The sequence below is a fragment of the Dipodomys merriami genome, unplaced genomic scaffold (assembly GCF_024711535.1).
Source record: "Dipodomys merriami isolate MVZ:Mamm:240054 unplaced genomic scaffold, mDipMer1.0.p SCAF_655, whole genome shotgun sequence".
NCBI classification, from domain to species: domain Eukaryota; kingdom Metazoa; phylum Chordata; class Mammalia; order Rodentia; family Heteromyidae; genus Dipodomys; species Dipodomys merriami.
This window is the reverse complement of record NW_027206241.1, coordinates 87,445-114,896: the sequence shown is the minus strand read 5'-3', so window position 1 is coordinate 114,896 and position 27,452 is coordinate 87,445. Positions and strand designations below refer to the sequence as shown.

General features: G+C 52.8%; 3 protein-coding genes across 15 annotated transcripts in view; 2 read left to right on the top strand and 1 right to left on the bottom strand.

Annotated features, from left to right (window-relative positions):
- LOC138815656 (E1A-binding protein p400) overlaps positions 1-15,007 on the top strand; it is a 112,798-nt gene extending 97,791 nt beyond the window's left edge. For all 13 annotated transcript variants that reach the window (XM_070005072.1, XM_070005077.1, XM_070005073.1 and 10 more), the window contains 8 exons: positions 3,934-4,141; positions 4,490-4,704; positions 5,653-5,868; positions 6,460-6,655; positions 6,996-7,120; positions 9,345-9,491; positions 11,915-11,992; positions 12,651-15,007. In XM_070005072.1, the coding sequence (XP_069861173.1) occupies positions 3,934-4,141; positions 4,490-4,704; positions 5,653-5,868; positions 6,460-6,655; positions 6,996-7,120; positions 9,345-9,491; positions 11,915-11,992; positions 12,651-12,923 (1,458 nt within the window). In that variant the 3' untranslated portion in view covers positions 12,924-15,007. The remainder of the gene's footprint in view (positions 1-3,933; positions 4,142-4,489; positions 4,705-5,652; positions 5,869-6,459; positions 6,656-6,995; positions 7,121-9,344; positions 9,492-11,914; positions 11,993-12,650) is intronic.
- Positions 15,008-15,790: 783 nt separating this feature from the next.
- LOC138815655 (ATP-dependent RNA helicase DDX51-like) lies at positions 15,791-20,323 on the bottom strand. Its single transcript, XM_070005069.1, has 14 exons — positions 19,806-20,323; positions 19,213-19,363; positions 18,797-18,942; positions 18,634-18,705; positions 18,387-18,493; positions 18,126-18,234; positions 17,899-18,044; positions 17,596-17,794; positions 17,397-17,512; positions 17,206-17,322; positions 16,905-17,006; positions 16,704-16,767; positions 16,481-16,615; positions 15,791-16,273 (listed from the first exon to the last, which is right to left on the bottom strand). Exons 1-14 carry the CDS (start codon positions 20,313-20,315, stop codon positions 16,247-16,249), a joined length of 2,001 nt encoding a protein of 666 aa, XP_069861170.1. The 5' UTR covers positions 20,316-20,323; the 3' UTR covers positions 15,791-16,246.
- An 82-nt stretch (positions 20,324-20,405) lies between these two features.
- LOC138815653 (nucleolar complex protein 4 homolog) lies at positions 20,406-25,299 on the top strand. The gene is made up of 15 exons (XM_070005067.1): positions 20,406-20,542; positions 20,666-20,786; positions 21,176-21,282; positions 21,829-21,936; positions 22,224-22,373; positions 22,452-22,551; positions 22,668-22,702; positions 23,043-23,093; positions 23,171-23,282; positions 23,483-23,543; positions 23,780-23,890; positions 24,031-24,191; positions 24,587-24,669; positions 24,951-25,064; positions 25,150-25,299. The coding sequence occupies exons 1-15, from the start codon at positions 20,420-20,422 to the stop codon at positions 25,267-25,269; spliced, it is 1,557 nt and encodes a 518-aa protein (XP_069861168.1). The 5' UTR covers positions 20,406-20,419; the 3' UTR covers positions 25,270-25,299.
- Positions 25,300-27,452: the final 2,153 nt, after the last annotated feature.

Sequence of the window (27,452 nt, the reverse complement as noted above, 5' to 3'; positions counted from 1 at the left end):
AGAGGCCAGCAAGGCTGAGCGCTTGTTCAGAAGCCCTTTTCCATTGTCAGACCACCAGCTTTCATTGACAGTACATTGCAAAAACAAAACAGAACTGAAGTGGTGGTAGGAAGACCCCAAGGTAGCATGTGACCTGACTGAAGAGAAGCAGCTCTGGCCAGTGGCAATGCTCTGGAACCAGTACCATGTCCAGATAGTGTAGGGTTGAGGTAGTGCCTTTTCTGTTTGAAGATGAGAGACACAAGGATGAACAGTGAGCTAGGTGGAGTCAGGAGTGGAGATACCTGCCTTTATGTAGTCAGTTTCCTCAACATGCCTAGGAATTCAGTGGGGAGAGGATGGTCTACATCAAATGGTGTGGGTTGGAGAATCATAAGCAGAACAATGAGCCTTGACTCATAATTGATACCATGTATAAGAAACCATCATCATGGATTCTAGCTTTAATGTAAGACCAAAAATTTTATAGACTCTAAAACATTTCTGGGAGAAAATAGGAGAAAAATCTTGGCTATATTTACCTAGGCAAACATTTCTTAGGATACCTAAGGCTGGATGGTGCCTTGTTGGTTAGGAAGAGCCTTTCAGCAAATGCCTTTGATACTTGAGTTGAGACCTGAGCCACAGGAAGTCAGTCATGAGAATAATGGAAACAGGCACAGAGCCCTTGTGTGGCCAGGCCGGATGACTATAGACAGCATGCCTGGGCAGTGGGAGGAGGAGGAGACCCTGGGTAGAAATTAATTGGAGATAAATCTCACAGACTTTTCCTGCCCCAGTTGGCTTTGAACCACAGTCCTCAGATCTCAGCCTCCCGAATAGCTAGGATTATAGGCATGAGCCATCTGTGCTCAGCTTGACAAAAGCCTTTGATTGATACTTATTGAGGGACTCCTGTGTCGTAGTACTATACACATTGAGGTTAGATTGGAGTTTGAAAATCAGGCTAAGGAACATGGATTTCACCCACTTGGCAGTGGGGAGCCCTTGACTGTTGGAGAAGAGGTTTGTCTTAGGAAAGATGGCAGTGTATGTGGATTGATGAGAGCAGAAAATGGTAGGTAAAAAACTATCAGTAGTCCAGAAAGGAACTTTGTTTCTGATAATAAGTGAAATTAAGTATTTTTATACAACTCAGTTTTTCATTTGACAAAAATACTAGAAAAAAATTGAATTGTTACGATCTTCAAGGGGCTGACAAATGAATCAATAATGATCAGACCATAATTGAAAGAAGAATGAATGAAGCCATGTTTGCCTGAAGAGTAGATTTCAGCATTGAGGACAGAGGACTCAAATCTACCCAGGGCTTGGCTAGGTGGGCCTGACTCTCCTACACCTTGCCCAAGGTGGAGTCTTAAGAGGATGCTGTTGACATACATGCCCAGGATCCCTTAGGGCAAGAGTAGGCCAGAAGTGAAATCAACCTTTGGTTTAAAGAACAGCAGCAGCCATGTGTGGTTGTATGCACACCAAGAATCCTAGCACTTGGGAGGCAGAGGCCAGCTTGGGCTACATATTGACACCCTGTTGTGTGCCCCTTCCCCTATACCTCTGTGTTGAGCCGAAAACAGTAATGTGAATAGTGTGCATTCGGCAGCCTTAAGAGTTTGTGTGCTCCCCCTCTGGCCTTGCCCGCTAAGCCAAGTGTAGCCAGCTGGGACCAGCAGTGTTTCTAGCCAGCTAAGTGGAAACAAATACTGATTCCCTCTAGAGTACTAGCATCCATCTTTGACTTTTTGAGAATATCCACAAACAGTTTTCAAGAATGAACTACATGCAATAAAAAAATAACTCAAGTTCAGAATAAGAGAAAGGCCCTGGAGTGAGAACCAGTAGAGACAGTACAGTAGAAGGCATGGCTTGTAAGAGCCACCAATTATGATTTGTTTCAATGAAAGTAACCTGTATTTCAAGGGACCATAGAGCTGGATGCAGTGGCTCATGCATCTATTCCGAGCTAAGATCTGAAGGTCTCAGTTTGAAACCAGCCCAAGCAGACAAGTGAGAGAGTTTTTATCTCCAATTAACCAGCAAAAAGCCAGAGCTGGAAGTGTGGCATAATGCTGGAATACCAGTTGTGAGTGAAAAAGCCAAGCAACAACATGAGGCTCTGAAAACAATGGAAATGAGGGAACATTTAGAAATAAGGGTGACACTTATGAGTGGACTTACTCAGAAAGAATTGATAAACTGGAAGAGAAGTCTTCCAGTGCATCATAGGGACAAGATGGACGTAAAGAGAAAATTTAGGAGCCATAGAAAAGAGAGAGGAGGGCTGGGAAGGTGGCTCAGTGGTAGAGCGCTTGCCTTGCATGCATGAGGCCCTGGGTTCCATTCCTCAGCACCACATAAGCAAAAAGAAAAAAAAGCCGGAAGTGGTGCTGTGGCTCAAGTGGTAGAGCATTAGCCTTGAGCTGAAGAGCTGAGGGACAGCACCCAGGCCCAGAGTTCAGGCCCACGACCGGACCCCCCCCCCCCCAGAAAAAAAAAAAAAAAAGAGAGGATCTAAAATCTTTAATTAGATCCTGTTTCTGTTGAGCAGAGATAGTATCTGAAGATATAAAGCTGGGCGCTGGTGGCTCACGCCTGTAATCCTAGCAACTCAGGAGGCTGAGATCTGAGGATCAAGGTTCAAAGCCAGCCTGGGCAGGAAAGTCTGTGAGACTCTTATCTTCAATAAACCACTAGAAAACTGGAAGTGGCTCTGTGGCTCAAGTGGTAGAGCAGTCGCCTTGAGTTGCTGAGTGCAGGGACAGCGCCCAGGCCCAGAGTTCAAGCCCCACAACGGACCAAAAAAACAACAACAACAAAAAAAACTGGCTGATGACACTGATCCTTACATATGCAAAGTTCACCTGATATCCTCATCACTGTTGATAGAAAGAATGGATACTTACATAGTGTCAGAGATAAAAAGATTCTAAAAATAGCAGCAGAAGAAGGTTAACCTCAGAGGCAACAGCTCACTGCCTCATATGAAAAGTAATGAAGTCCAGGGCCAGTGACTCTTTATCATAATGAAAGAAGGTAACTGCTCACTTTGGTGTTCTTTGTCTTTTGAAAATATTTTATAAAGAACAAGCGTAAAATAGTACAAAATAGCATTTTGAACTTAAATTTCCAAGAGCGATGGGGATGTGGCTTAGTGGTAGAATGCTTGCCTAGCTGCATAAAGCCCTGGGTTCAGTTTCTCAGCACCATATAAACAAAAACCAGAAATGACACTGTGGTTTAAGTGGTTGAGTGCTAGCCTTGAGCAGAAGAAGCTCAGGGACAGTGCCCAGGCCCTAAGTTCAAGCCTCAGGACTGACCAAAAAAAAAAAAATCTAGAAATGTAGAAGATTCAAAAAAACCAAGTAGTCCAGGAAGGTAAATTGAACATTGGGGTTTGTTGTGTGGTGGAGAAGGGTAGGGTAGTAGGGCATAATAGACAGCCAGGCTGGGCAATACCCCCTTGCCTGGCCACAAGGTGGAATCTGGGAGGCAGTGAGTAGTATGCTGAATTAAGCAAGATGAAGGTAAGAAACACAAGACTCTTAACAGCTAGCCATACCTCTGCCCATCTTAGGGATGATGGTGAACATCAGGAAGATGTGTGGAGGTACAGAAATAGTCAGGAGCCGATCGTGTTCCTGGGTACCAGGTAGTCTGTGAGCAAATGGAAAGGGATACAGGGGCAGGAACTTTGACCCCTGAAATTACTTGTTTCTATGGTTAAAATGGTTCACTGTGAGAGAGCATCGTTCTGTAGCTCAAGGCACTTGCTTTTGAATTTCCGTGGAACACGTACTGTCAACACTTTGTGTGTGAAGAGACAGCTCCAGGATGTATATTCTGGAACCTGGAACATTTTTGTCTCCTGCTCTGAGTGGAAAGCTTTGGAGTGCCATGTGAAGCAGCTTGATACATGTCTGTGATTGCCTTTCCTAGGCATCTGGAGCCTCTACTCCTGCCCCCGTGGTCCATACCCAGCAACGAGCAGTTGGCTCCCCTGCTACTGCAACCACTGACCTGGTGTCCATGGCAACCACTCAAGGTGTTCGAGCAGTCACTTCTGTGACTGCCTCAGCTGTGGTCACTACGAACCTGACTCCCGTACAGACTCCAACTCGGTCTTTAGTGACCCAGGTGTCCCAAGGTAAGAGGACTGGGGATTTGCTTATGTTGGTATCCACTGTTGGAGCTTATTAAAGCTGTATCCTGCATGTGTTGTTCTAGAAGAAATAAGGATGGGGGGCTGGGAAGGTGGCTCAGTGGTAGAGCGCTGGCCTTGGCATGCATGAGGCCTTGGGTTCGCTTCCTCGGCACCACATAAACAGAAAAAGCTGGAAGTGGCGCTGTGGCTCAAGTGGTAGAGCACTAGCCTTGAGCTTTGAAGAGGTAAGGGACAGCGCCCAGACCCAGAGTTCAAGCTTCAGGACCAACAAAAAATAAATAAGTAAAAAGAAATGAGGATGGGTAAGCCTAACTAACACACCTTTCACAGCCACAGGGGTTCAGCTTCCTGGAAAAACCATCACCCCTGCCCACTTCCAGCTCCTCAGGCAGCAGCAGCAGCAGCAGCAACAGCAGCAGCAGCAGCAGCAGCAGCAGCAGCAGCAGCAACAACAACAACAGCAGACCTCCCAAGTACAGGTTCCACAGATCCAGGGCCAGGCTCAGTCCCCTGCACAGATCAAAGCCGTGGGCAAGCTGGCACCGGTGAGTGCTTCCCCGAGTGTGACAGACACTTGTGGCCTATCTGTAGCAGATTGCATAATGCAATTGCATAGTGTAATTCAGAGTGTATTTGCAAAATTCTAGCATTGCTTTTAGGTAGGAAATATGTCTAATTGTGTCTAATGCAACTTATTGGATCAAAGTCAATCCAGACAAGACTTGAATATTTACAAAAAATGCTTTCAGACTTGTTCATAGCACTTTAGAGACCTTATTCCTTTCTATAGTGCTCAGGAATTCCTGTACCCAGTGGTGGAAAATTGTCTAGTAAGTGGTCTTGACCTCTGTACCATGTCAGAGTCTTCTGACCTGACTGGATCTAGGCAGTGACAAACTTCAAGAACCATTTTTCACCATACAGCTACTAGGAATCCTGCTTGCCTGTTTGTGCACCAGGGTCCTTCATCCTTTACCCTACTCTCTCTCCATTCGTTTAAAAGTCATTTTCATTTCTCATATCCAAAAAGATAAGATAATCATGAACAACTCACTATAAATTTTCTTCTGAAAAAGCCATTTAAGCTGAGGATGTAGCTCAGCAGTAGGGCACTTGCCTGGCATGTGCAAGGCCCTGGATTTGATTCCTAGCACCAGAAGATGACAGAAACAAAACTAATCAAAAGCCATTTATTTAAAAAAAATATTTTGAGCTAAAGACATGATATTTATTAATAAGTAATTGTTTATTTAATAAGTTTGACAGCTCCATATTTCAGTTGATTTGTTGGCTGTGAACTTGCTGATCTGTCAGAATTGGCTAGTTTCCTTGGTGAAATGCGGATTTCTAGTAAATGGTCACTTTGCCATAAGGTGATTGCATTCTGTATATCAGCAAGTATGCACCTCTGTACTTCCTGGAGGCAGAGGAGCAACTTAGCGTTAGGATGTGTACTGTCATGTGGCAGAAATTGTACCTTATTTGGGTTATAGGAACACATCATCAAGATGCAGAAGCAAAAAATGCAGCTGCCACCGCAGCCTCCACCACCACAGGCCCAGCCTGGACCTCAGCCACCAGCGCAGGTGCAAGTGCAGCCCCCGCAGCCCCCGCAGCAGCAGAGCCCCCAGCTCACCACGGTCACGGCCCCCCGACCTGGGGCTTTGCTTACGGGCACCACAGTAGCCAATCTTCAGGTGGCTCGGCTTGTAAGTTCTGGTAGATATGTTTGTTTTCCAAAAGCAGCAGCACTTCTCCATTTTAGTTGGACACTATTACTTATTCCTGCACATATACATGTCCTGGTAGACTTAGAAGTGAAGCGTGACAGGTGCTCTTTCCCCAGGGACCTTTGTCTCCATTTTTCATCTTCAAAATGTAATTTTGGTTGTAGTATGTATGGTAGATAACCGGTGGTCCTGGCTGTGATCTTGGAAGGAAGAGAGGGAGGCCAGGGAACAAGGTACATGCAAGACCTGATTGGATTAACTAGTGAGGTGCAGAGAGGTTGGGGAGTAGAAGTAAGACCATGGCAGCCAGGCTGACGAACCATGGCTATTATGTGAACCCTCTCATTTGGCATTGGTCACTGGCAGGCAAAGAAGCCTGGCCAGCCTCATGATTCATTATTTTCTGCAGTATGTGGGCATTTCCCCCCCCCTCCCCCCCCCCCCAGTATCACTGCCACTTTGCAACTTTGTTATCAATCTGTATACAATTTTCATGGCTTGATGTATTGTTGAGAAATGTTGAAAATGATATATCTGAGTTTTTTGACTTTTCTTATTTCTATTGCTTAGACTCGGGTTCCCACTTCCCAGCTGCAGGCGCCAGGGCAAATGCAAGCGCAGGCCCCTCCGCCAGCGCAGGTGGCCTTGGCGAAGCCTCCGGTGGTGTCTGTCCCAGCAGCCGTGGTGTCCTCGCCTGGCGTCACAACCCTGCCCATGAACGTCGCAGGCATCAGCGTGGCGATTGGGCAGCCTCAGAAAGCAGCAGGTGCTTATCCCCACAGCCTGGCGTGCCCCGTTGGTCCTGACAGCCCTCTCCCCACCCTGAGGCCCATTGTCGTTTAGTGTAATCTCCCACAGCGATTTCTACGGTCTAGGTTTTGGCCCAAATTAGCATTTTGACCTTTTCTCACCCTTGAACTACAATCATGAAGCACACTTCTTGGGCTGGCATTGGCTATCTTAGTGCAGTTCCATGGCTCATCATTTCCTGTTAGAAGAGAGTCAGTTTTGGCAGCGCATTCCGTAAGCAGGGCCTCCCTGGGCCTGACAAAGTTTCAGCAGAGCGTGCTGTGAGCAGGGCCTCCCTGACAAAGTTACTCTTGCAGGGCAGACCGTTGTGGCCCAGCCTGTGCATGTCCAGCAGCTGCTGAAGCTCAAGCAGCAGGCTGTGCAGCAGCAGAAGGCTATCCAGCCACAAGTTGCCCAGGGCCAGACTGCCGTCCAGCAGAAGGTATGAGCCTCTATATAAGGTTTCACCTATGTGCATCTCTGTGCTGAGGAGGGGTCTTCAGCGGATGGCTATGTGGGGTCATAGGCCTCGCCACGGGTGACAGGACAGGCTTCAAGAGCAGAGCTACCTGTGGGTCAGCATTACTTGTCTTCTTTCCTTTGCTGGTTGTGGGGCTTGAACTTCTGGACCTGGGTGCTGTCCCTGTGTTCTTCACTTCAAGGCAAGTGCTCTTATTACTTGAACCACAGTGCCAGGTTTCTGGTAGTTAATTGGAGAGGAGTCTCATGGATGTTCCTGCCTAGGCTGGCTTTGAACTGTGATCCTCAGGTCTCAGCCTCCTGAGTAGCTAGGACGACAGGTGTGAGCCACTGGTGCCCAGCTCTTTTTTACTTTTGAAATGAATCCTGTGTGAGATGATGATGGTCTGAGGCAGGAGCCCTCAGGCTGCCGGGGTCTGGCTCTGTTGAAGCTGCTTTCCAGGTGTGGAATTGAAGGGCTAGAGGGGTTCAGGGAAGCTGGGGCATTGTGCAGTGTTGGGGGTTCCCTGTGGCACCATCACCCAGTTTGTGTTGGTCCTTGCTTGTTGGGAGGATAGATGAGGAAGGGGCTGGTGTAAGGAAGGAGACTGGAAGAGCTGCAGCAGATGCTAGAGGGAGACTGCCGCGAGCCCACAGCCTCTCACTGCCCAGCTCTGCCTTTGTGGGTCCCTCCACAGCCTCTCACTGCCCAGCTCTGCCTTTGTGGGTCCCTCCACAGCCTCTCACTGCCCAGCTCTGCCTTTGTGGGTCCCTCCAGAGGCTTCTGCGCTTAGTGTCTTGTTGGGAACATAGAGCCCAGACCCCCTCAGCTTGCAGATGTGCAGATGGCCTCCTATTGGCACTCATTACAGGATACATGTGTGCTGTTCTCAGGACTGAAGTCAGTCTGTTTGGAGGCAGGTCTGACAGAGCAGAGGTGTTCATCCTCAGCCCCCTGTACTGCTCTCTGCTGAAGGTGGTGCTTGCTGCACTGCTATGGCGTGCGCATTCCTCACTCAGCTGAGTGTCGTTGTCATTGCCAAGGCTCCAGGAAAAGGAGCCCAGTGGCAGAGCTGGTGGCAACAGGCTGAGAGTGGCTTCTCAGTGCTCAAGCAGCATGCTAGATACCTGTCCTTTCTTTTAGTCATGGTCATATCATGTGAAAGACACAGCGGGGATCTGATAGAGCTGAAAGTGTGCTGATGCCTGGCACTAGCATGCTCTGGGGGCACACAGTAGGGCTGTCCTTGGGACTAAAGGAGGAGTGAGCACAAAAGGACACAGTGTCAGGAAGGGGAGATTCAGCCGGGGCTGATGTATCTGCTGCATCACAGCTGGCTAAGTGCCATTCTTATTTGGCACAGCTGATATGGGTCAAGTATAGTCACCACATCTTCCTCTGGGAGACACCACACAGCATGCCTTCCTGGCTCTGGAGTGCCTGGTCCTCAGGAGCACAGCGACCCTTGTAGATGCCCAGGCCACCTATGGTCACAGCAGGCAGCTGTGCCGTCTCCCAGGCCTGGTTCACAGCAGCCTTGGCTAATAGCTAAGCTGCTTTGTCATGTGCTCACAAAGCCATGGCTTCTGCAGCAAACACACAGCCATATAATACAGGTCTTTCTGAATATTGGTCTCATTCCCTGGGAGGAAAAAATGATAAACTTTTTTTAACACACAAAAGTGAAGCATGCAGGTTTTTATGGCTTGTATTAAGTGTTTTCTGGATGTCTGCCTAATTTTCCAAATCAGATTTGAGTGACTGGGTAAAATTCAGCCATTTGCAGTGACCAGCCCCTACCCTGGTAATCAAAATGGCAGGCAGCCTCTTGGCCACACCTGAGCTCATGCAACCCAGCTATCCGAGGAGCAGGCCTCCATGTCAGAGAAGACTGAACATGGTGGCAGAGGGGCTGACCAGGGCTCTTGGCTGAAGGGTGCAGGACCTCTGTCTGCAGGGAATGGGGTCATCTCTGCAAGGGGTCACTGCAGGCTCAGGGAAGAAGGGTAGAGCCCTGCTGAAAGCCTGGGTTGTCATCCACTGGTAATGTCTGGAAGGGTGTGAGGAAGGTATTAAAACATCCAGCTTTTCCCCCCTTTGGTGACATCAGAGTTTGAATTTAAGGCCTTGTGTTTGCTAGGCTGGTATAATACCACTGAGCCACACCTGTAGCTCTGATCCTCTCCCTTTGCTCTCCTTTCTTCAGCTAACTGCACAACAGATTGCTGCTCAGAGCCCACAGCAGAAGGTCGCATATGCTGCCCAACCAGCACTTAAAACCCAGTTTTTGACTACACCCATATCACAGGCCCAGAAACTGGCTGGGCCTCAGCAAGTACAGACCCAAATCCAGGTGAGCGGGAGTGGGGTTTGTATGTGCCATGCAGGCTGTGAATGGCAGGTTGGGTGCGGGGGGCTACTGGAAGCAGTGAGGGCTAAAGAGCAACATTGGAGCCCAGTCTAACCACAGGGTACGCCTGTGGTTCTAGCCTTTTCCTGCAGCCTTGACCTCCACAGAGTCCTTGGGTAACATGCCGGTAGCCCTGTGGCATGTAGGGCTGGCTTATGCTGTTGGTGCTGGCTGACCTTCTGGTCCTCAGGTATGTTTGTGAGTCACGGATGAGTCTGCACAGCTGACCACTTGGATGTGTTCAGGGATGTAAGGGGAGGCATTGCACCTCCAGCTGGTTTCTACAGCAACTATCCCAGTCAGACTACTTACAGGTGTGGCACCTGAGCATGTCTTTATCTGGCAAGTGGGAACGATGTTGGTCTCTAAGTGTTTGTGTTTCTGGGAACTGAGGAGTGTTCAGTATCTTTCGTTGATTTAGCAACTTTGAGATCCCGCTCTGGGAGGTGCCAGAGTTCAGCAGTCTGGACATTGGTTGTCCCAGTGACTTGTCAGTGCATGGATGCTCTTCTTACCTACTGGTGTGTAGATGTGGTCAGGTATGTAGGGGTGCTAGTCTTTGCCGTTCTGGCTGGAGTTCTGGCTAGGCAAGACAGCCTAAGACCTTTCTCAGATCATGGAGTTATATCTTCCCAGGTCACCTTCCAAGGTTGACTGAGTTTGCTCTCAGGTCTTTAATCATCCTGGAGTTAACCTTTGTGTGTAACATAAAAGAAAGGTTCAATTTAGTTTTTCCATGTGAATACTTTGTTCCTTTTAATACTGTGTATTAAAAACTGAGTTTTGAGGGTCTGCTCAGACTTTTCAGGCCCTGCCTTATGTTCATGCCCTGCCCAGTTCCATTACTTTGGCTTGATAAATGACACCTGGCCTCTGGCAGGCATATTTCTCTATTCCATCCTTTCTTAGGATTGTCCTCATTATTGGTGGCTCTTTACATTTTCATATTTAATTATAGAGTCAGTTGAGGAAGTTTATAGCCAAGTTCATTCACTGTTGGAATTGTTAGAATTGCATTGCTGTGATTAGCATTGACACTAGTATAAACCTAGCTTCTGATGCACCCATATAATATATCTTTGGTTACTTAAGCCTTCTCTAGTGTTTTTAAGTTTCTTTTTCATAAAGGTCTCATAAATTGTGTCAGGTTTCATAAATCAATTTATGTAATTGATATCAAGTAATACTTGAGTTGAGCTTTTATAGAGTATGTTTTTAAGTTTCCATCTTCTATTTGTGGCTGTTACATACACATTGATAATAATCTGTAGTCTTGCTGTTGATGATTATCATTTGAATGGTTTAAAGTCTTTCTTGGTGGATAATTAGAGGAAAGAGTATCACAGACTTTTCTGCATGGGCTGTCTTTGAACTGCAATCCTCAGATCTCAGCCTGTTGAATAGCTAGGATTGCAGGTGTGAGCCACCAGTGCCTGGTTGGCAGTATTTTGTTTGCCTGTTTGTTGTTTTGTTTTTTCAGACAAAGTCGTGCTATATGGCCCCAGGCTGCCCTTGAACTTACAGTTCTCCTATGGTCTGCCTCCCAAGTGCTGGCTGGGATTCTAGGTGTGCATAAACATCACGCCTGCCAGAGCATTTTTTATTAAAAGAGAAAACACTGTTTAGGGAACATGGCTTAAGTGGTACAGCACTTGTGAGGTTTGAGTTCAGTCCCCAATACTGCCAACACTTTTGTTTGTTGGTAACACAAGACCAGAAATAAGTTATGGGCGTCTAGTTAGGAGGTACTCAAGTAAGGAGTTCTACTTTTACCAATGCCCCAAAGCTCACCTGAGATGGATTTTTAGTGTCTTAAGCTATTTGTTCACTTCAAAACTATAAAAGAACTGGGTGCTAGTGACTCACTCCAGTAATCCTAACTCCTCAGGAGATTGAGATCTAAGGATCATGGTTCAAAGCCAGCTTGGATATGACAGTATGTGAGACTCTGACCCCCATTAAACTACCAAAAAAACTGAAAGTGGAGCTTTGGCTCAAAGTGGCAGAGTGCTAGTCTTCAGCAAAAAGGTCAAGGACAAAGCCCAGGCTCTCAAGCCCCAGGGACACACACACGCACACACACACACTTGTAGGGTTGGGAATGTGTCTTAGTGGTAGAGTGCTTGCCTAGCATGAATGAAGCCCTGGGTTTGATTAAATACCACATAAGCAGAAAAAGTCAGAAGTGGTGCTGTGGCTCAAGTGGTAGAGTGCTAGCCTTGAGCACAAGAAGCTCAGGGACCGTGCCCAGGCCCAGAGTTCAGGCAAAGATTGATTCCCTTCTCCCCTGCTCCCCCACACCAAAAAAAAAAAGGAAAAGAGAAAAACTTCCTGACTCGTGTGTTTACTTCTCTGCTTTATCAAAGGTTGCAAAACTTCCACAAGTTGTCCAGCAACAAACACCAGTGGCCAGCATTCAGCAGGTTGCCTCTGCTTCTCAGCAGGTAGGATGTGGAAAGACATTGTGGCCTAAACAGACACATAGACTTTTTAATAAACTGGACGCTTATTTTGATAGCATTTCTGGTTTTTCATCCTGATTAAAGAATTACTTTTGATTTTCATAATGCATACAAAAGCATCAGCTCTGGGGAAGAAGCTGACATCCTTAACTATTTAGGGAACAAAGAACTGTCAACAGGGCATTCCAGTGGTCTGCCATGCTGACGCGCTGGCCCATTCCTCATTATGCGGGTACCTTTGGTGGTCCACTTTCCCCGGATTCCTGGGAGGGTAAACCTAAAGGAGGACTCTGCTTGCAGTGCAGAGCTGGGAGGCAACGGGGCCCTGCCCCAAGGCTTTCTCCTGTTTTTATTTATAGTGCAAAATGTGCTATGTGGTATAACACCTTAAGTTTAAAGCAGTTTCTCCCTAACTTTTTACTTTGGTCAAGTGACACTAGCATATGATTTCAAGAAACGAAGTAAGGTTCAACCTGCCTCCTGACCCATCCCTGCCATTCTTCCCTGAACTTAATATAGCACTGCTTTGTTCCCTGCTCTGCTCTGTTAGAATCCAGAGTTGAGGTGGTCTGGTGGTTCTGTCAGAGCAGCATGCTTGCTGGCCAGTACTCTGGTGATATGTTCCCCTCATCCCCTTCAGGCTTCTCCGCAGACAGTGACCCTCACACAGGCAGCGACAGCAGGGCAGCAGGTGCAGGTGATCCCAGCGGTGACTGCCACAGCCCAGGTGGTGCAGCAGAAGCTCATACAGCAGCAGGTGGTGACCACAGCTTCAGCCCCACTTCAGACCCCTGGGGGTCCAAGCCCAGCACAGGTCCCAGCCAGCTCCGACAGCCCAAGCCAGCAGCCCAAGCTGCAGATGAGAGTTCCTGCCGTGAGATTAAAGACACCCACCAAGCCTCCGTGCCAGTAGGAAGGAAGGCAAGAGAGGCCTTTGCATGGAGAACACCACGCCATTTCTGGGTGCTGGGGTAGCACCCTGCAGGACAGACAGCACTCGGCAGCCACTGTCAGTGCAGAGTTGTGTGAGACTATCTTAACATGTGCGACGCTGCAGGAAGAATGGTCCTATCTGTGTTTGTGACAAGTTGAAAAAGTGACAATGGAGACGTTTCTTTCACCTTTCAGTTTTCCTCCAAGGCAGTGGTGCTTGTTTTGAAAGCCATGTAGAGTTTCTATTAGTACATAGTATTTAGCACTCTCCAGAAGCCATTGGGCATGTGCAGTGAAGTCATAAAATAGACTCTACTTGCTAAAACCTGGCCTCCGGCACTGTCTGCTGTGGTTTGGGTAGAAGACTCAGCCACCTCCTCAAGGAATGATCGCAGAAGATAACCTGAGACCAGTTTCTCGCTCCATAGGCACCACTGAGGATGTCCCCCCTCATAATGCATGGTTTAATTCCAACAGGAAATACTTAGTACTGATTCCCAGGTACACCTGGCGTGCCCCTGCTCACGTGGAAGGAACCTGTGATTGGATTTTCATTCCAAAGAATGGCCAGTGTGGCTTCTGGCCCTGCCACAGTGGTGGTAGCTTTCACTTGAAGGAGCTTTGGGTCCCATGCCATCTCTGTATGCCACACGTCTCCAGGGAACTTCTGTGAAACTTCTGGTGTGAGGCCCACGGTGGCACATCTTGTTGGGTTGCAGATGTCACACAATGTGTGGCAGTAAGACAACTCAGTGGGATCTGGGAGCAGGGTCACGGACCCCTTGCTGTAGCCCTGGCTTGGTCTGGAAAGCATTCTGTCCACGCATTCAGAGGGACCCTGTGGGGCCAGCACTCCAACTTCTGTTGCATGGTAGCAGCAAACCTGTGGTTCTGCGGGTCAGCTGGAGTGCTGCTGTCCAGCTGGGGCAGGCCTGAGTTGAGGGGGCGTCATGTGTACCTTTTAGGGTTGGGTAGGCCAACTGTGGCTCTTCCCCTTACTGCTGTCACTGAGGAGGTCAGCACCCAACAGCACACATCAGGCTTGTGCACCATCAGTGTCGTGCCACTGCAGCCGCGTCATTGTATCTGCTGTTCCCATTTCATCAAGTCCACACTACAGTATCTTCTGCCTCCGTGGCTTGTGTACGCCAGAATGTGGTGGCATTTTCTAACACTTACCCAAACTACCTTTTGAGTTACTGATTTGACATTTGGAAAAAAGCATAAGCCAAGTGTTGCAAAAACAGATTTGACATGTTATTTGTCAGCTGAGCACTGTCTGCTCACAGCAGGCCTTAGTCCTCTCCTGGTGTGTGCTGTACCAGGGAGCATGGTCTCCCCCACACTCTTCAGATCTGGCTCCCCGTGACAGCGTCTGCTTGTCAGTACTGTGCTCATCCTTCTTTGTTCCTCCCACCATGTTGGCAGCCTTTTCTTAGATGTCAAAAGCTGTATCACTTACTTCAGCAGGCCCTACATGGACTATCTGCCAAAGTTCTCTGCAAGTCTGGAAGAGCAGATTGGGACTTGGCCCCGAGCACACTTGGGATTGAGGCCTCCTACCCAAGCATCTCCTCTCACTCTGAAGTGTGCCTGCAGCAGGCTCCCATACACAATGCGAGCAGACTTGTTCGTACTGTCACTTGGTGATAGCAGCTCCCACCAACCTGAGTGATCTTCTTTCCTGCCTGCCTTCCTCTAAGGAAGTATGTGTGAGGTTTTCAGAACAGAACATAAATGCAGAATCTAGAACTGCAGACTAACTAATCCCGTGGCAAACAGGACCCAACTAGTCTTAAAGCAAGAGGAAGGCCAGACATTTCTAATGCTCCCTAGGGGTGAGGCAAGTGTGGGACAAGCAGATGCTGGACAGGCAAGGGCTTCCTTTGTGCGGTTGTTTTTGTTCACTTTGTAACGTTAGCTGTTGTGTTTCAGAATATAAGGAACAAGTCTGAATTGTAAATACTTTGTAAACACAAGCATTTGTACTTGAAGAGTAGGATTTTAAAGGGTACTGATGTGTCCTACCAAATGAAAGGCATAATAAAGTACCCCCTTTTTATACTTCTTTTGTGTTATCTGTAATAAGAGTAGTAGTATTTAAGTTAAAATAAGACTGTGAGCTGAGCCACAGGCTGGTGGCTCACGCCTGTTATCCTAGTTACTCAGGAGGTTGGGATCTGAGGATTGCAGTTCATAGCCATCCTGGATAGGAAGGTCCCGTGAGACTTATCTCCGATGAACCACTAAAAAACTGAAGTGGAGCTGTGGCTCAAAGTAGTAGGGAGTTAGTTTGTCTTGCTGGCTTTGAACCACAACACTCAGACCTGTCTCCTGAGTAGCTAGGATTACAGGCAGGCCTGAGCCACCTGCTTGCTTTGAAGTCAAAGTTGGCTGCTCAGATGGGAAGCCGATCAATGCGTGCCCTATAGGAAGTCAGAGTCCTGGAGGTGGGAAGGGCATGGAGTGCTGTGGGCCTGACCTGGAGGGGGGTGGGAAGGGCAGGGGCGCTAGCCCACATCTAGGGCTAGTGGGAATTTTCCAGATGGTTAGGAGGAAGGGGAAGTCAGGGACTGAGGCAGGAGAATGTCTGGAGCCCTCCCCAAATCCAGGTTCCCAGAGGCAGCCTTGCACCTACTGAGACCTGTTCTTGCAGCTCTTCCGCTCAAAGAAAGGGGTAAGAGTGGGGGTTGGGGGGAGAGTCGTGTGAGTTTGGGGGCAGCTGGAGGCACCTCCAGTAGATGTCCGTCTGTCTGTTCTGGAGCCATAGGTACCTAAGAACATGGCAGAGGGCTCTGCCGCCAACATTTTTCTGTACTGTCTTCATACAAACAAAATTAGTTCCTCTTTAAAAAAAAACAAAAAAACTTTAATACATAAAAAAAGCCTTCTAACAAATGGAGATGATCAGTGACAGTCTCTTCATCCCATCAATATGAGGGTTGTAGGGCAGAACATGACACCTGTGATGTGAATCACAAAGCACTGCTGACTGCGGACACCTGCTACTATGAAAAGATCTTTGATGTCAGTCTCCCCATACTTTCCAACTGTCCTATCCAGGCTTCAGCCTCATCGGAGTTTATTTCCAGAGACCAATGGGACCCGAGGCCACACAAATCCCATGACGCTTGCAGGCCTGAGCTGAGGTCCAGGCTGTGCCCTACACAAAGGAAACTGGCGGGAAAGGGGCCGTCCACACTGGCTGCTTCCTCAGAAGTTTCTTCTCACACAGCATCCAGTGCTCAGGACAGATAGCAGTTAACCAGCAGCAGGGTCCCTCCGGTTCCCCAAGTCCCCTGCCTAGACCAACTTGGACTTTTGCTCTTCCTGCAGGAGGTAGAAGAAGTGTTAGTACCTGTCCAGGCTGTCTGCAGGGCCCAGCCTAGCATCAAGGAAAAGCAAGAGTGAGCTCAGGCTCACTGAAGAACTCTCTATGGCTTTAAGCGGGCACTGGAGGACACACATCCTCAGGGTGAGTCCTGACATCTACTCAAGTCCCTGAGGCTCAGCTGTCCCAGGCCCAGTAGCCCTCACCTTGACAGTCCTCTCCAATTGGGACAGGGCTTCCTGATACCGAGGAACCAGCGGCTGCAACAGCTCATTGGGGACCTCATTGCAAGTCAGCTCAGGCACCCCAGCTTTTGCCAGCATGCGGAGGAACTTCTTCTCCTGTAAGGAAAGGTTTTCACATGCCAGTTGCAGCCCCCCTAGCACCAGCGATCTCCCCTAGACTCCACTGAGACCCACAAAGCCTCACCTGTACTTTCAGGAGCAGGGTGAAGGCCTGTCCAGTTTTTCCAGCTCGAGCTGTTCTCCCAACTCTGAAATCAAGCACAGCTGTCTCCAGACAGTGGCCCTGACCCTTCAGAGACCTCACAGGACAGCTCTTTGCTGGCCACACATGGAGCTCTTGGGAGTGTACAAGCCCCGAGTCCCAGAAGCACTGTGCCACTCTCACCTGTGCACGTAGGTCCTCAGGTACTGGGGCGCATCGTAGTTGACCACCAGCTCCACACCCTGCACATCAATGCCTCGGGCAGTGGCGTCTGTGCTGATGAGGCTGATGGAACACAGCTCTGAGGACTCTGCTAACCAGAAGTGTTGCACCCCACTTAAGCCCACCCTTCCTCAGAGAAAGCAAGAAGCTCCAGGCCTTGAGCCATAGAGTTGGGCACAGGAGGCCAATTTCTGGAAGTAATCACCCTTCAGAGAGCCCCACTCCTCTATACAGCAGACTCTGCCCCTGCCCGAGTACTCACAGCTGGATCTTGCCCTGCTCAAACTGCTTCAGTATCTTCTTCCTCTGGCTGGGTCCGTAGCAGGAGGAAAACTCAGCCACACTTACACCTCCAAAAGCTTGTACTAGCAGGAAAAGCCTGGGAGAGAAGACGGAGCTAGGTGGTGCCAGGGTCCCAGTCTGCCTCGGCATACATGCCCTAACCTAGCTTACCTATGGGCATTCTCTCGGGAATTGGTGAAGCAGAGGGTCCTGGACACGTCCGTCCTAAGGACCAGGTGCAGGACTGCAAGTGGCTTGGAGCTAAGTCTGCAAGGCACGTAGTGGTGCTGTGGGGAGTAGAAGGGGTGAGGCAGGAGGCTGGGGCCTGGGCACCAGCCGGAGCCCCGTGGGGAAGGTGTACTCAACTGACCTGGAGCCCCGTGGGGAAGGCATACTTCCCCTTGGAGTCCCCGTCCATTGTCATTTCCCCATCGTTGGTGCCCCTCTGAACCACGCCTGTAGAGAAAAGCCGAGGCCGATAGAGGCCAAGCCGCTGCAGTTTCTCAGGATTCTGTGTTAGGGTGGCTGAGAATAACAACTTCTGCAGAGGCATCTGAGGGTAGCAGGTGCTGGAAGACAAGGGGAGTGCTGGCAGGAGGGGGCTTCCAGTGCTGTCCTGACTTGCAGGACAACTTCTGTCAGCACAGCATGTGTTCAGGCACAGACAGGATACCTCTGGGCAGTTACAGCTTGGGGCTGCCTTCTCTGGAGCAGGGCACAGGGGTCTGCAGGGCCCTTGCTGTGGAAAGCTGCTGCCACCACCCGCGGCAGCCAGGACTGGTGCATGCTGTCGATCATTCGGTCAGCCTCATCAATCACCTTTAGAAGGCAGGAGCCAGTTAGCTGGGACACTTGCTGAGGCTGGGTCAGCTCAGGGAACAGGCTCCCAGGGTAGGTTACCAGGAAGCGGAGCTGCTGGAGGCTGAATCCTGGAGTCTGATCAATGTGGTCCACCAGGCGGCCAGGTGTGGCCACCACAATGTCAGCCAGGCAGCGGTAGCCATCTGCTCTGCAAATCAGAACAACAGAAAGAAGCTGCTTCCAGGGCTTTCTAATAAGCACTACCTGTACCACACACAACACTTCAGCTCACTCTGACCCCAGGAATCCAGCAAGCACACACAGGGCGCCTCTGGAGGAGCCCACCACTGGCACACGTACATCTTTTGGACAAGGCTCTCTTGTTCTTTAGCCAGCGACTTCTGTCCGGTAACCAGGGCAACACGGAGAGGTGTGGTGTCTGTGTAAATGTTGAACACTTTGCTCACCTACAAGAGGTCTCTGTCACTGGCCAAGGTTAAGTGCTGGCCCTACCTTGAACTCTAGTGTAAGTCACTCAGGGACTGAGGTCCACATGTGCCCAGTGGGGTGGCTGGGCACTCCATACTTGGAAGTACGGTTGATATACCTGCTGGGCCAATTCTTTGGTGGGCAGCACAACCAGGGCACGGACGTGGCAAACCACACGATGCAACAGGGCCTGTAGGGAGGGTGGGAAAGAGGGCCATCTGCATAAGTAGGGGTGGCTCTCTGCTTCCTCAGTGGGCAGAGAAGGGGACCCTAGCGCTCACCTGTACAACCGGGATGACAAAGGCCAGAGTCTTCCCACTGCCAGTTGGGGCAGAAACACAGAGGTCGCTGGGCTGGTAACCCCCTCTTCCCACCAAAAACCCACTGGCTGCGTTCTCTAGAAGGGCTGGAATCACAGCTGCCTGGACTGGACAACAGCGGGGAAGAGATGGGCCTGGTCAGCTTTACAGCAGGACCAGCCCTACCTCAGGGACCCATTTGCCCAAGGACAGCACCATGGGCACAAGGAGGGCCTGGCTTGGGAAGCCCAAGTGTTTACACCAGGAGCTCAAGCTGCAGGACACCAAGGTACACCCGATGTTTCATATGGCAGGGACTTCTGCCCCATGGCCAGCAGCCTGGAAGAGGCTGCTCTAGGAGTGAGTGTTCCCTGCCTGGCTGCCAGGGGCTGGAGCACCTGGAAAGTAGGAGGAGATGCCATGTGCCCTCAGCTGTTTCTGCAGGTCAGGGTGCACCTCAGGAATGGCCTCCAGTGGAGTAAGATCCTCGGTGACGTTCTTCCTGACACAGCTCGGCTCAGCCAGCCACAGTGGCAGGAAAGGCTGGACCTAACCCCAGAAGACAAGAGAGACCAAGAGAATTCTGCCAGTGAGAGGAGCAAAGCAGGCAAGAGCCACAAAAGTCAAGCAAAGAGGCCGGCGGCCCTAAAAGGCCCTGACCAGTCTGACTTCAATCCTCCACACGTCCAATTTCCACCCCACTTTTCAAATGACATCAACTCAAACAAGTGTGGCGGCAGAAGGCAGCAGACCCACCCAGAGCACACCACAGGCACCCCAGCACCCCAGAATGAAGCTCCGCTGCAGCAACGCTGTTGGTAGCAGTTGTGCTGCCTGCTGCCTGGCTGGACGCCGGTCCCGGCCTGGTGGTCCCCCAGACCCCCGCTCCCAGGGCGCTCTGCCAAGCCTTACTCCCGCCGCTGCCGGCGCCCGGGTGCTAAGTGAAGATGACGCGGAGCCCTCTCGCCGTTCCCTCCCCAGCGGCGCTCACCTTGGGCGTCTTGCTCCTGGCGAAGCCTCCCAGGACCGGGCCGGGTCCCGGAAGTCCAGGCGTCCCCTTCAGGGACCGCCCGTCGAGGGCCGCCGGGGCCTCGTGGCGCTCGCAGCGCGCCCGCGGCGCCGTCTCGCCGTCACCTGCGAGGCAGCCGGGGCCCGGTGGGGCGTCATCCCAACCTGAGCCGGCCGGCCCGCCCGCGCCGGCGCCCTCGCCGTCCGCTCTCCGCCGCTTCGGCCGGGGCGCGTCCGGGCTCCCCGGCTCCAAGCCGTCTACCCGCCGCGGCCGCCGCCGAGGCCGCCGCCGCCGCCGGGCCGCGGCCTCCGGGGTCCCCGCGGCAGTCTCGGGGTCCGGCTCGGGTTCCTGCCGCTGGCGCTGGCGCTCGCGGGCCCGGCACTGCAGCCGCTCGAGCAGCGCACGGGCCCCGCGGTGCTGCCCGGCCTCCGCCTCGGCCTCCGGCTGCCCGGCGCCGAGGCCCGAGTACCGGGCGACGTGAAACAGCGCCATGCGCACGGGCGAGGCGAGCGGCCGGACCGTCGCGGGCGCGCCGGATGACGTCATGGGCGCGCCGGGATGACGCCGCGGGCGCGCCGGACCAGGCAGGCGGCAGCATGGAGCCGGCGCGGGAGCCGGCCGCGGCGGGCGCGCGTCCGGACCTGGGCGGCCTGCTGCGGGCGGTGCTGGCGAGCCGCGGCCAGGCCAACTCTGTGTTTGATATCCTGGCCGTACTGCAGGTGCGCGGGCCGCGGCGCTCGGGCGCCCCGGGGCCTCCTCTCCCGAGGCCGGAGGCCGAGTTGAGGCCGGGCTGGGAGAGGTGGCGCGGGCCGCTGGTCACCCGGTCTGGCCTCTCTTTGCAGTCTGAGGACCCGGAGGAGATCCAGGAAGCCGTACGCACGTGCGGCAGACTATTTGGGGCCCTGCTGGAGCGGAGAGAACTATTCGTGGGCCAGCTGCCCTCTGAGGACACGGTCCGGGCAGGTGAGGGTCCCGCGGGAGGCGGGAGGCGGGAGGCGGGAGGCGGTGGGAGGACACGCCGGGTTCTCTGGGGGAGAGACGGGATGTCCGTGTCCGCACGCGTGAATGCCATCGAGGGGTAACTTCTCCCAGTGCGCTTTGTGCCACACTCGAAGGCTCACTTGCTACGGGTTGTGTGTTCAGTCTGCGACACGTCCAGGCCCCGGGGCAGTGTGAGGAGAGGGGACCGGGGGTGGGGGCAACGTAGGAGGGCACCTGGTGCCTGTTTTCAGGGCTTAGGGAATATCTGGTAACCGTAGGGGTCTCGGGGCTGGTTCCCATGTGTGGAGGTTGGAAGCCCCGCCTGGCCTATGTGAGTGTCAGGTCAGATGGCCCCCAACTGTTCTCTTCAGGGTCCCAGGGAGCCGTGTGTAAGTATAAGGTGTGGATGAGACACCGCTATCACAGCTGCTGTAATCGCCTGCAGGAGCTGCTTGCCCATCCGGCGTTCCAGGTCAAGGTAAGGTTCCAGGTCACTTTTGTCTGTCTCCTCTCCAACTCTAGAGTTTTCCACAAAGCGGAGGCGGCAGACAGCAGGAGAGGGGGTGCCACGGCCTGTCCTCACATGAGGCTGTTAAGCTTTTTGGTGCCATCCTGCTGCCCCTGGAGGTGTAGTGTTTGTAATTGTGGTTCTAGAACTGTCCTGAGCCCTGCTTTGCATGGGTCACTGTTCTGGTTCCCATGCCTGGGTCTTTAAAGGCTCAGTGTGTGAAGTTGACAGTGTCATTCCCGGGACAGAGTGTCAAGGGAACGGTCACGTAGCTCCATGCCCAGATGCCTTTGCATCATGGTGTCCTCGCCCCTTCTCATGGTTGGGACTTGCAAGCCCAGACCATGAGTGGAGACAGTATGGAGCAAGACATGGCAGGGTTGGTTTTTTCTTTCTGCTTCCTAGCCTAATCCTGGGCCTGATTGTAAGGGTTCCCCAGACTGAGGTGTGCTGGGGGCCCGAGGAGGGTTACCTGGAGGGGAAGTGTCATGGTCTCTCCATTCCCACGCTTCACAGGAGCAGGCCCTCAGGGTGCTCATGACGTTTGTGCAGCTGGAAGGAGCAAAGCCCTTGGAGAAGGCCCAGTGGGAGGGCCACTACCTGTTCCCCCACAGTCTCTTCAGGGTGAGCCCTGGGGACCCAGAGCACTGCTCCATGCATACAAGATGGGTTCTGGGAGTGAGCTGCCTGAGCTGGTGTCTGGGGGATGGCATGCTCTGGCATGCTCTGGCTTCTTGCCTTGGGGGCCGAGGGACACTGACTCCTGTAGGTCTCTTGAAGGTGGGGGGGGGGGTTCCTTGGCAGTGGAAAGAGGGAGTATGTGGCCAGACCCTTGGTGGTGGTGGCTCAATAGGGCCCTGGCACCAGGTGCTGCAAGGGGGAGAAGGTCCTCACTGCACCCCTGCCCCCAGGTAGTGGTGGGAGGCCTCCTCTCCTCCGAGGAGGACCAGAGTCTGCTCATCTCCCAGTTCTGCCAGTACTTGGAACATGATGACATCCGTTACCACACAATGCAGGCGGCTGCGGCCACCACAGCCAAGGTCACCACCCAGCAGCCCGAGGTGAGCAGCTAGTCCGTCTCCTGCCCGGTGGCACCTCAGGAAGGCAGGTGAGTGGTACTCAGTCCAGGTTTCCTGCAGGCATCTCTCACCTTCTGGAACAATGCGTTCACACTGTTGTCTGCTGTAAGCCTGCCCTCCCAGGATGGCGAGGCCACCAACTTCTATGTGAAACACACAGGTAATCGTCCTGGGCCAAGCCCAGAGAGGGTGTACAGAGCACTGACCAGGTCTGACAGCCTGGCTGCTTTGCCTCTCTCTGGCATGCTGGGAAACATTTCTCATTTATCCTTACAGAGCTGTCCAATAAGTGGAAGGTCACTCATCTGAAGGTGAGATACTTCTGGAGGCTTAGTTGGCTTTCCTGGGGCACAGCATCCTCTTCCTGGGTAGAAAGAGGCCCAGTGAGGTAGGCTGTGATATGTGTCTGGTCACTTTATCACTAGCTTTGGGCTTGAGCCCCTATGCCCTCTGTGCCTACAGGGATGTCCTTGCCGTTTGTACCAAGGCTTCTTAGCCTGCAGGCCCAGGTCTGGTGCTGCCAGTCTGGCCTGCGGCTCCAGACTCTGTGTATGGATGGGCAGAGGACAGGCAGGCCCCCGACGCCACCCCTGGGCTGGGGAGGGGGAACGTATGGTTCAGTGGAGCTAGTGCAGCACTCTCTCATTGCAGGAGCATAGGAAGGCCTTCCAGGCAATGTGGCTCTGCTTCCTCAAGCACAAGGTAGGGTAATGGGCCTGGGGGGCTGAGGTCTTAAAGTGGGCAGCCACCTGTACCCTGACTTCCTGTGATCTTCCCAGCTGCCTCTCAGCCTGTACAAGAAGGTGCTCGTGGTTATGCATGACTCCATCTTGCCTCACCTGGCCCAACCCACCCTCATGATTGACTTCCTTACTAGTGCTTGTGATGTGGGTGAGTTCACACACACGGTCACGCCTCTTAACCTCCTAATCAGCTTGAGGCCATGTAGATGGCCCAATGAGCAGGGGCCTCCAGCTTTACAGCTGAGGGCACTGTCGCAGTGGCTGTCTTTCCAGGCCATGGGAGTGGTTAGGGTGGGAACAGTGGGCCTGAAGCTACCAGTCAAGCGTCATATCTCTGTGTGTCTGCAGGGGGTGCCATCAGCCTCCTGGCCTTGAACGGACTTTTTATCCTGATCCACAAACACAACCTGTGAGTGTCGGTCTGGGCTGAGCTTTCTGGCCCTGGGCCTCCAGTCCTTCTGGCCTCCCTCCCTGGGGGACTTGCTCCCCAGAGGACGGTGAGGGTGCTCGGGAGTCCGGGGCCTGCCCAGGAGACTTCGGGGCAGGACAGAAAGGGGAGGAGGAGGAGCTGAAGCGCTGATTTGCTGGGGCTTTGGTCTGTCCTCCTTCCTGGTCCCCATGTGGTCCCCATGCCCCCTGTCTCAGGGAGTACCCTGATTTCTACCGGAAGCTCTATGGCCTTCTGGATCCATCCATCTTCCACGTCAAGTATCGAGCCCGCTTCTTCCATCTAGCTGACCTCTTCTTGTCATCCTCGTAAGTGTTGGGAGAACCCATCAGGCTTCAGAAAAGCATAGGAGGCCGGGGCCACGCAGGCTGCTGCAGGGCTTCTCCATGGGACGGCAGCCTTGGCTGCGGTGGGGCCTGGAAACTTCACACCCTGTCGCCCCGTCCAGCCATCTCCCTGCCTACCTGGTGGCTGCCTTCGCCAAGCGCCTTGCCCACCTTGCTCTGACGGCACCTCCCGAGGCCCTCCTCATGGTCCTGCCCTTCATTTGCAACCTGCTGCGCAGACACCCTGCCTGCCGAGTCCTGGTGCACCGCCCGCAAGGCCTGGGTGAGTCCAGCCCCAGGGCTGACCCCACTCCAGAGAGCACCAGTACAGGCTGCAGACACACACACACACACACACACACACACACACACACACCGGGGCTGACCCCACTCCAGAGAGCACCAGTACAGGCTACAGACACCCCCCCGCCACACACACACACACCGGGGCTGACCCTACTCCAGAGAGCACCAGTACAGGCTGCAGACACACACACACACACACACACACACCCCAAATCCTGACACAGCGGGGGCTGACCTGGGCAGCAGACTCTGCACCTGCCATGTCCTGGTGTGGAGCCTGGTGAGTACGGCCAGGAAGACCCTGCCAGGCAGGACACCTGGCAGTGCCCCGTAGAGAGCAGCCGGCACATGGGGCCTGGATCTTGTTCCTAGAGCTGGATGCTGACCCCTATGACCCCATGGAGGAGGATCCAGCCAAGAGCCAGGCACTGGAGAGCTGCCTATGGGAGCTGCAGGTGAGCTGCTGGCTCCATGCTTCGGATGGGCTCTGGTAGCCCCAAGCCACCCCTGAATTTGCCACTCCGTCTCTGACAAGAACTGCATTACCACAGTGCTACCCATGCTGGTTTGGCTCCCAGGGAGCCCTGTTTGATCCTATCAGCACGTCCATTCAACCCCCCTACCCCCCCACCCCCCCTACCCTGCCCCCAGCAGTGGGAGGTCTGTGCGTCTGGCTGGGGTTGCATGGCACAGGGGCTGTGGCCCTTGTGGATGGTCCCCATGTCCTGTCCCTCAGACGCTCCAGCAGCATTACCACCCAGAGGTGTCCAAAGCTGCCAGTGTCATCAACCAGGTTCTGTCTGTCCCTGAGGTCAGCATCGCCCCGCTCCTGGAGCTCACTGCCTATGAGGTACTGGGGTTGGTGCAGGGGCTGGGTAGGGCTGTGGTAGGGTGGGACTGTGGAGTGCAAGCCCAGGACCATGGGTCCCTTACAGATCTTTGAGCGGGACCTGAAGAAGAAGGGGCCGGAGTCGGTACCCCTGGAGTTCATCCCCGCCCAGGGCCTGCTAGGCCGGCAGGACGACCTCTGCGCCCAGCTCTTCACGCTCAGCTGACCCCAGCCACCACTCCATCCCCACCAATAAATGGCTTCTATAGAAGAGTGTCTCGGAGAGAGAGGGCCTTGGGAGGGTCTGGTTTTCGCAAGCCCGTCTGTAGCCCTGTGAGGCAGGAAGGGGCTGCGTGGGTCTTCGGCTTTCCCTGCAGCTGTGTGGGCCTGGGGCTCCTCACTGAGTCCGCGTGGCCTGGTGCAGGCAGGGAGGCAGGCCCTGGAGGATCACTTGAGCCCAGCCTGGGAAGCGCCCAGTCCTAACTAACTAAATTCCAGGCACTGCTGGTGTGTTCTGCAAGGCCCCGAGGTGCCCCTTTGTTGGTGGAATTTGGGCTTCAGCAGATCTGACTCGCCCTCTTTCCCTCACCAAACACTAGCCATGGCCGAGGGTCCCGAAAGAAGGTAAACTGCTGTTGTCTGTAAACAGCTGAGCCTCTGGCATTCAGCAGATCAAGAAGCTCTCCATTCCACAGCTTAGTTCTCTTACTAGACCGGTTCTTTTGGGGGGGTGCGGGGGGGGGGGGCCATGGAGGGAGACAGGATCTTATTAAGTAGTCCAGGTTGGGTTCAAACTTGCAATCCGTCTGTCTCAGCCTCTCAAATGATGGGATCATACCACATCTGGCTTGATTAGGACAAGACATACTGAGCACCTATTATGCGCCTAGAAGGGTGTCTCTTGTACCTTGGTATGGAAAAGGACAAAGCCATGCAAATGGCTCTCCTCATGCTCTCGCCTCCCTCCGCTTCTCCCACAGGAGGCGAATGTGGGTCATACGTAGGAGTGGAGAATACACCTAGAGAGATGTGGAGAAGACCGCCCGGTGAGAAGGAGCACTCGAGCAGTTAGTTGGCATTTAGCAAATTAACTGTAGAAAATGAGATGTCAGTGGCGTCTTTCCAGCATGCAGCCTGTGTTGAGAGCTGCAGCAGACCCCTGCTGACCGAGTCACACGCTTGGCGGAGCGCCACCGCCCCCCTGCCCTTCTGCACCGCACAGGCCTCGTCTCTGGGCTGGCGCCTGTGTGAAGGTAGTAGCTTTGACCTCAAGCTGGGCAGGTGATCGGTTCTCCACCTGCATGGATGCCCTAGGCTGTTAGGTGGTTGTTTCTGCACCTGTGTGGATGCCCTAATACTTCTGGCCCATGAGCTGCAGCTCTGAAATGTTCACGCGTGAGTGCGGGGCGCAGGCTGCATCATCCTGTTCGCCTCTCCGTTGTCCCTCCTCTGTCCCTTCTCTCTCCCCAGCCTGCTCTCCTAGCCATCTGCTCCTCCTGGCAGATGGAGGCACATCAGGCCTATTGGTTCCTGGGTTTGACCCTGGGCCTTGTGCATTCCATTAGCCAGGCGTTACTGAGCTGTCCAGAGCAGGAGCAGGGCCTGGAATACGATGTCTGTTCTCTTAAGTGGAAGGGTGGCCATTGGCTTCCAGCACTAAGTCCGGCAGAGCAGAGACCCTCTGCTCAGGACACTGCTGCCATCCCAGCGTGACCCCATCTGACCCTCTCCAGGATGTCCTGCCTGTTTTCACTGTGGCTGTGTCCACATTAATCATGACCGAGATCTAAGTTCACACCCTTCCCGGTGCCAGCCATTTCCCTCTCCCCCTGGTTACCTCTCCACGCCTGCCTGGTGTTTATCTTTCTTTGTATCAGTTTTCCTCTCATCCTTCAGTCTTGCCACTTCTGTGCTAAGCTGCTCATAATTCTGCCTGTCAGGTTCTGAGTCTGGCTTCTGCAGGTGGTTTTCTTAGGGTGATTCTTCCTCTGTCTTTTTTTTTTTTTTTTTTTTTTTTTTTTTTTGGTCATGGGGCTTGAACTCTGGGCCTGAGCATTATCCCTCAGCTCTTCAGCTCAAGATGAGCACTCTACCACTTGAGCCACAGTGCCAGTTCTGGTTTTCTGAGTGGTTTATTGGAGATAAGAGTCACCTTTCCTGCCCAGGCTGGCTTTGAACCGTGATCCTCAGATCTCAGCTGAATAGCTGGGGTGACAGGCGTGAGCCACTGACGCCCGGCCCTCGTCCTCTGCTTTAGTGGGCACTTCCTTTCCCTCCCAGCTGCCCTCTCCTCCGGCCTCCCTGCCTCTGCCATTTCCATGGCTATCAGGAAGGACATCTGCTGTAGGGACTCAAGGGGAGGAGAGGAGAGAGCTGGACCCCACTGAACTTCAGCCTCTGGAGAGGAGG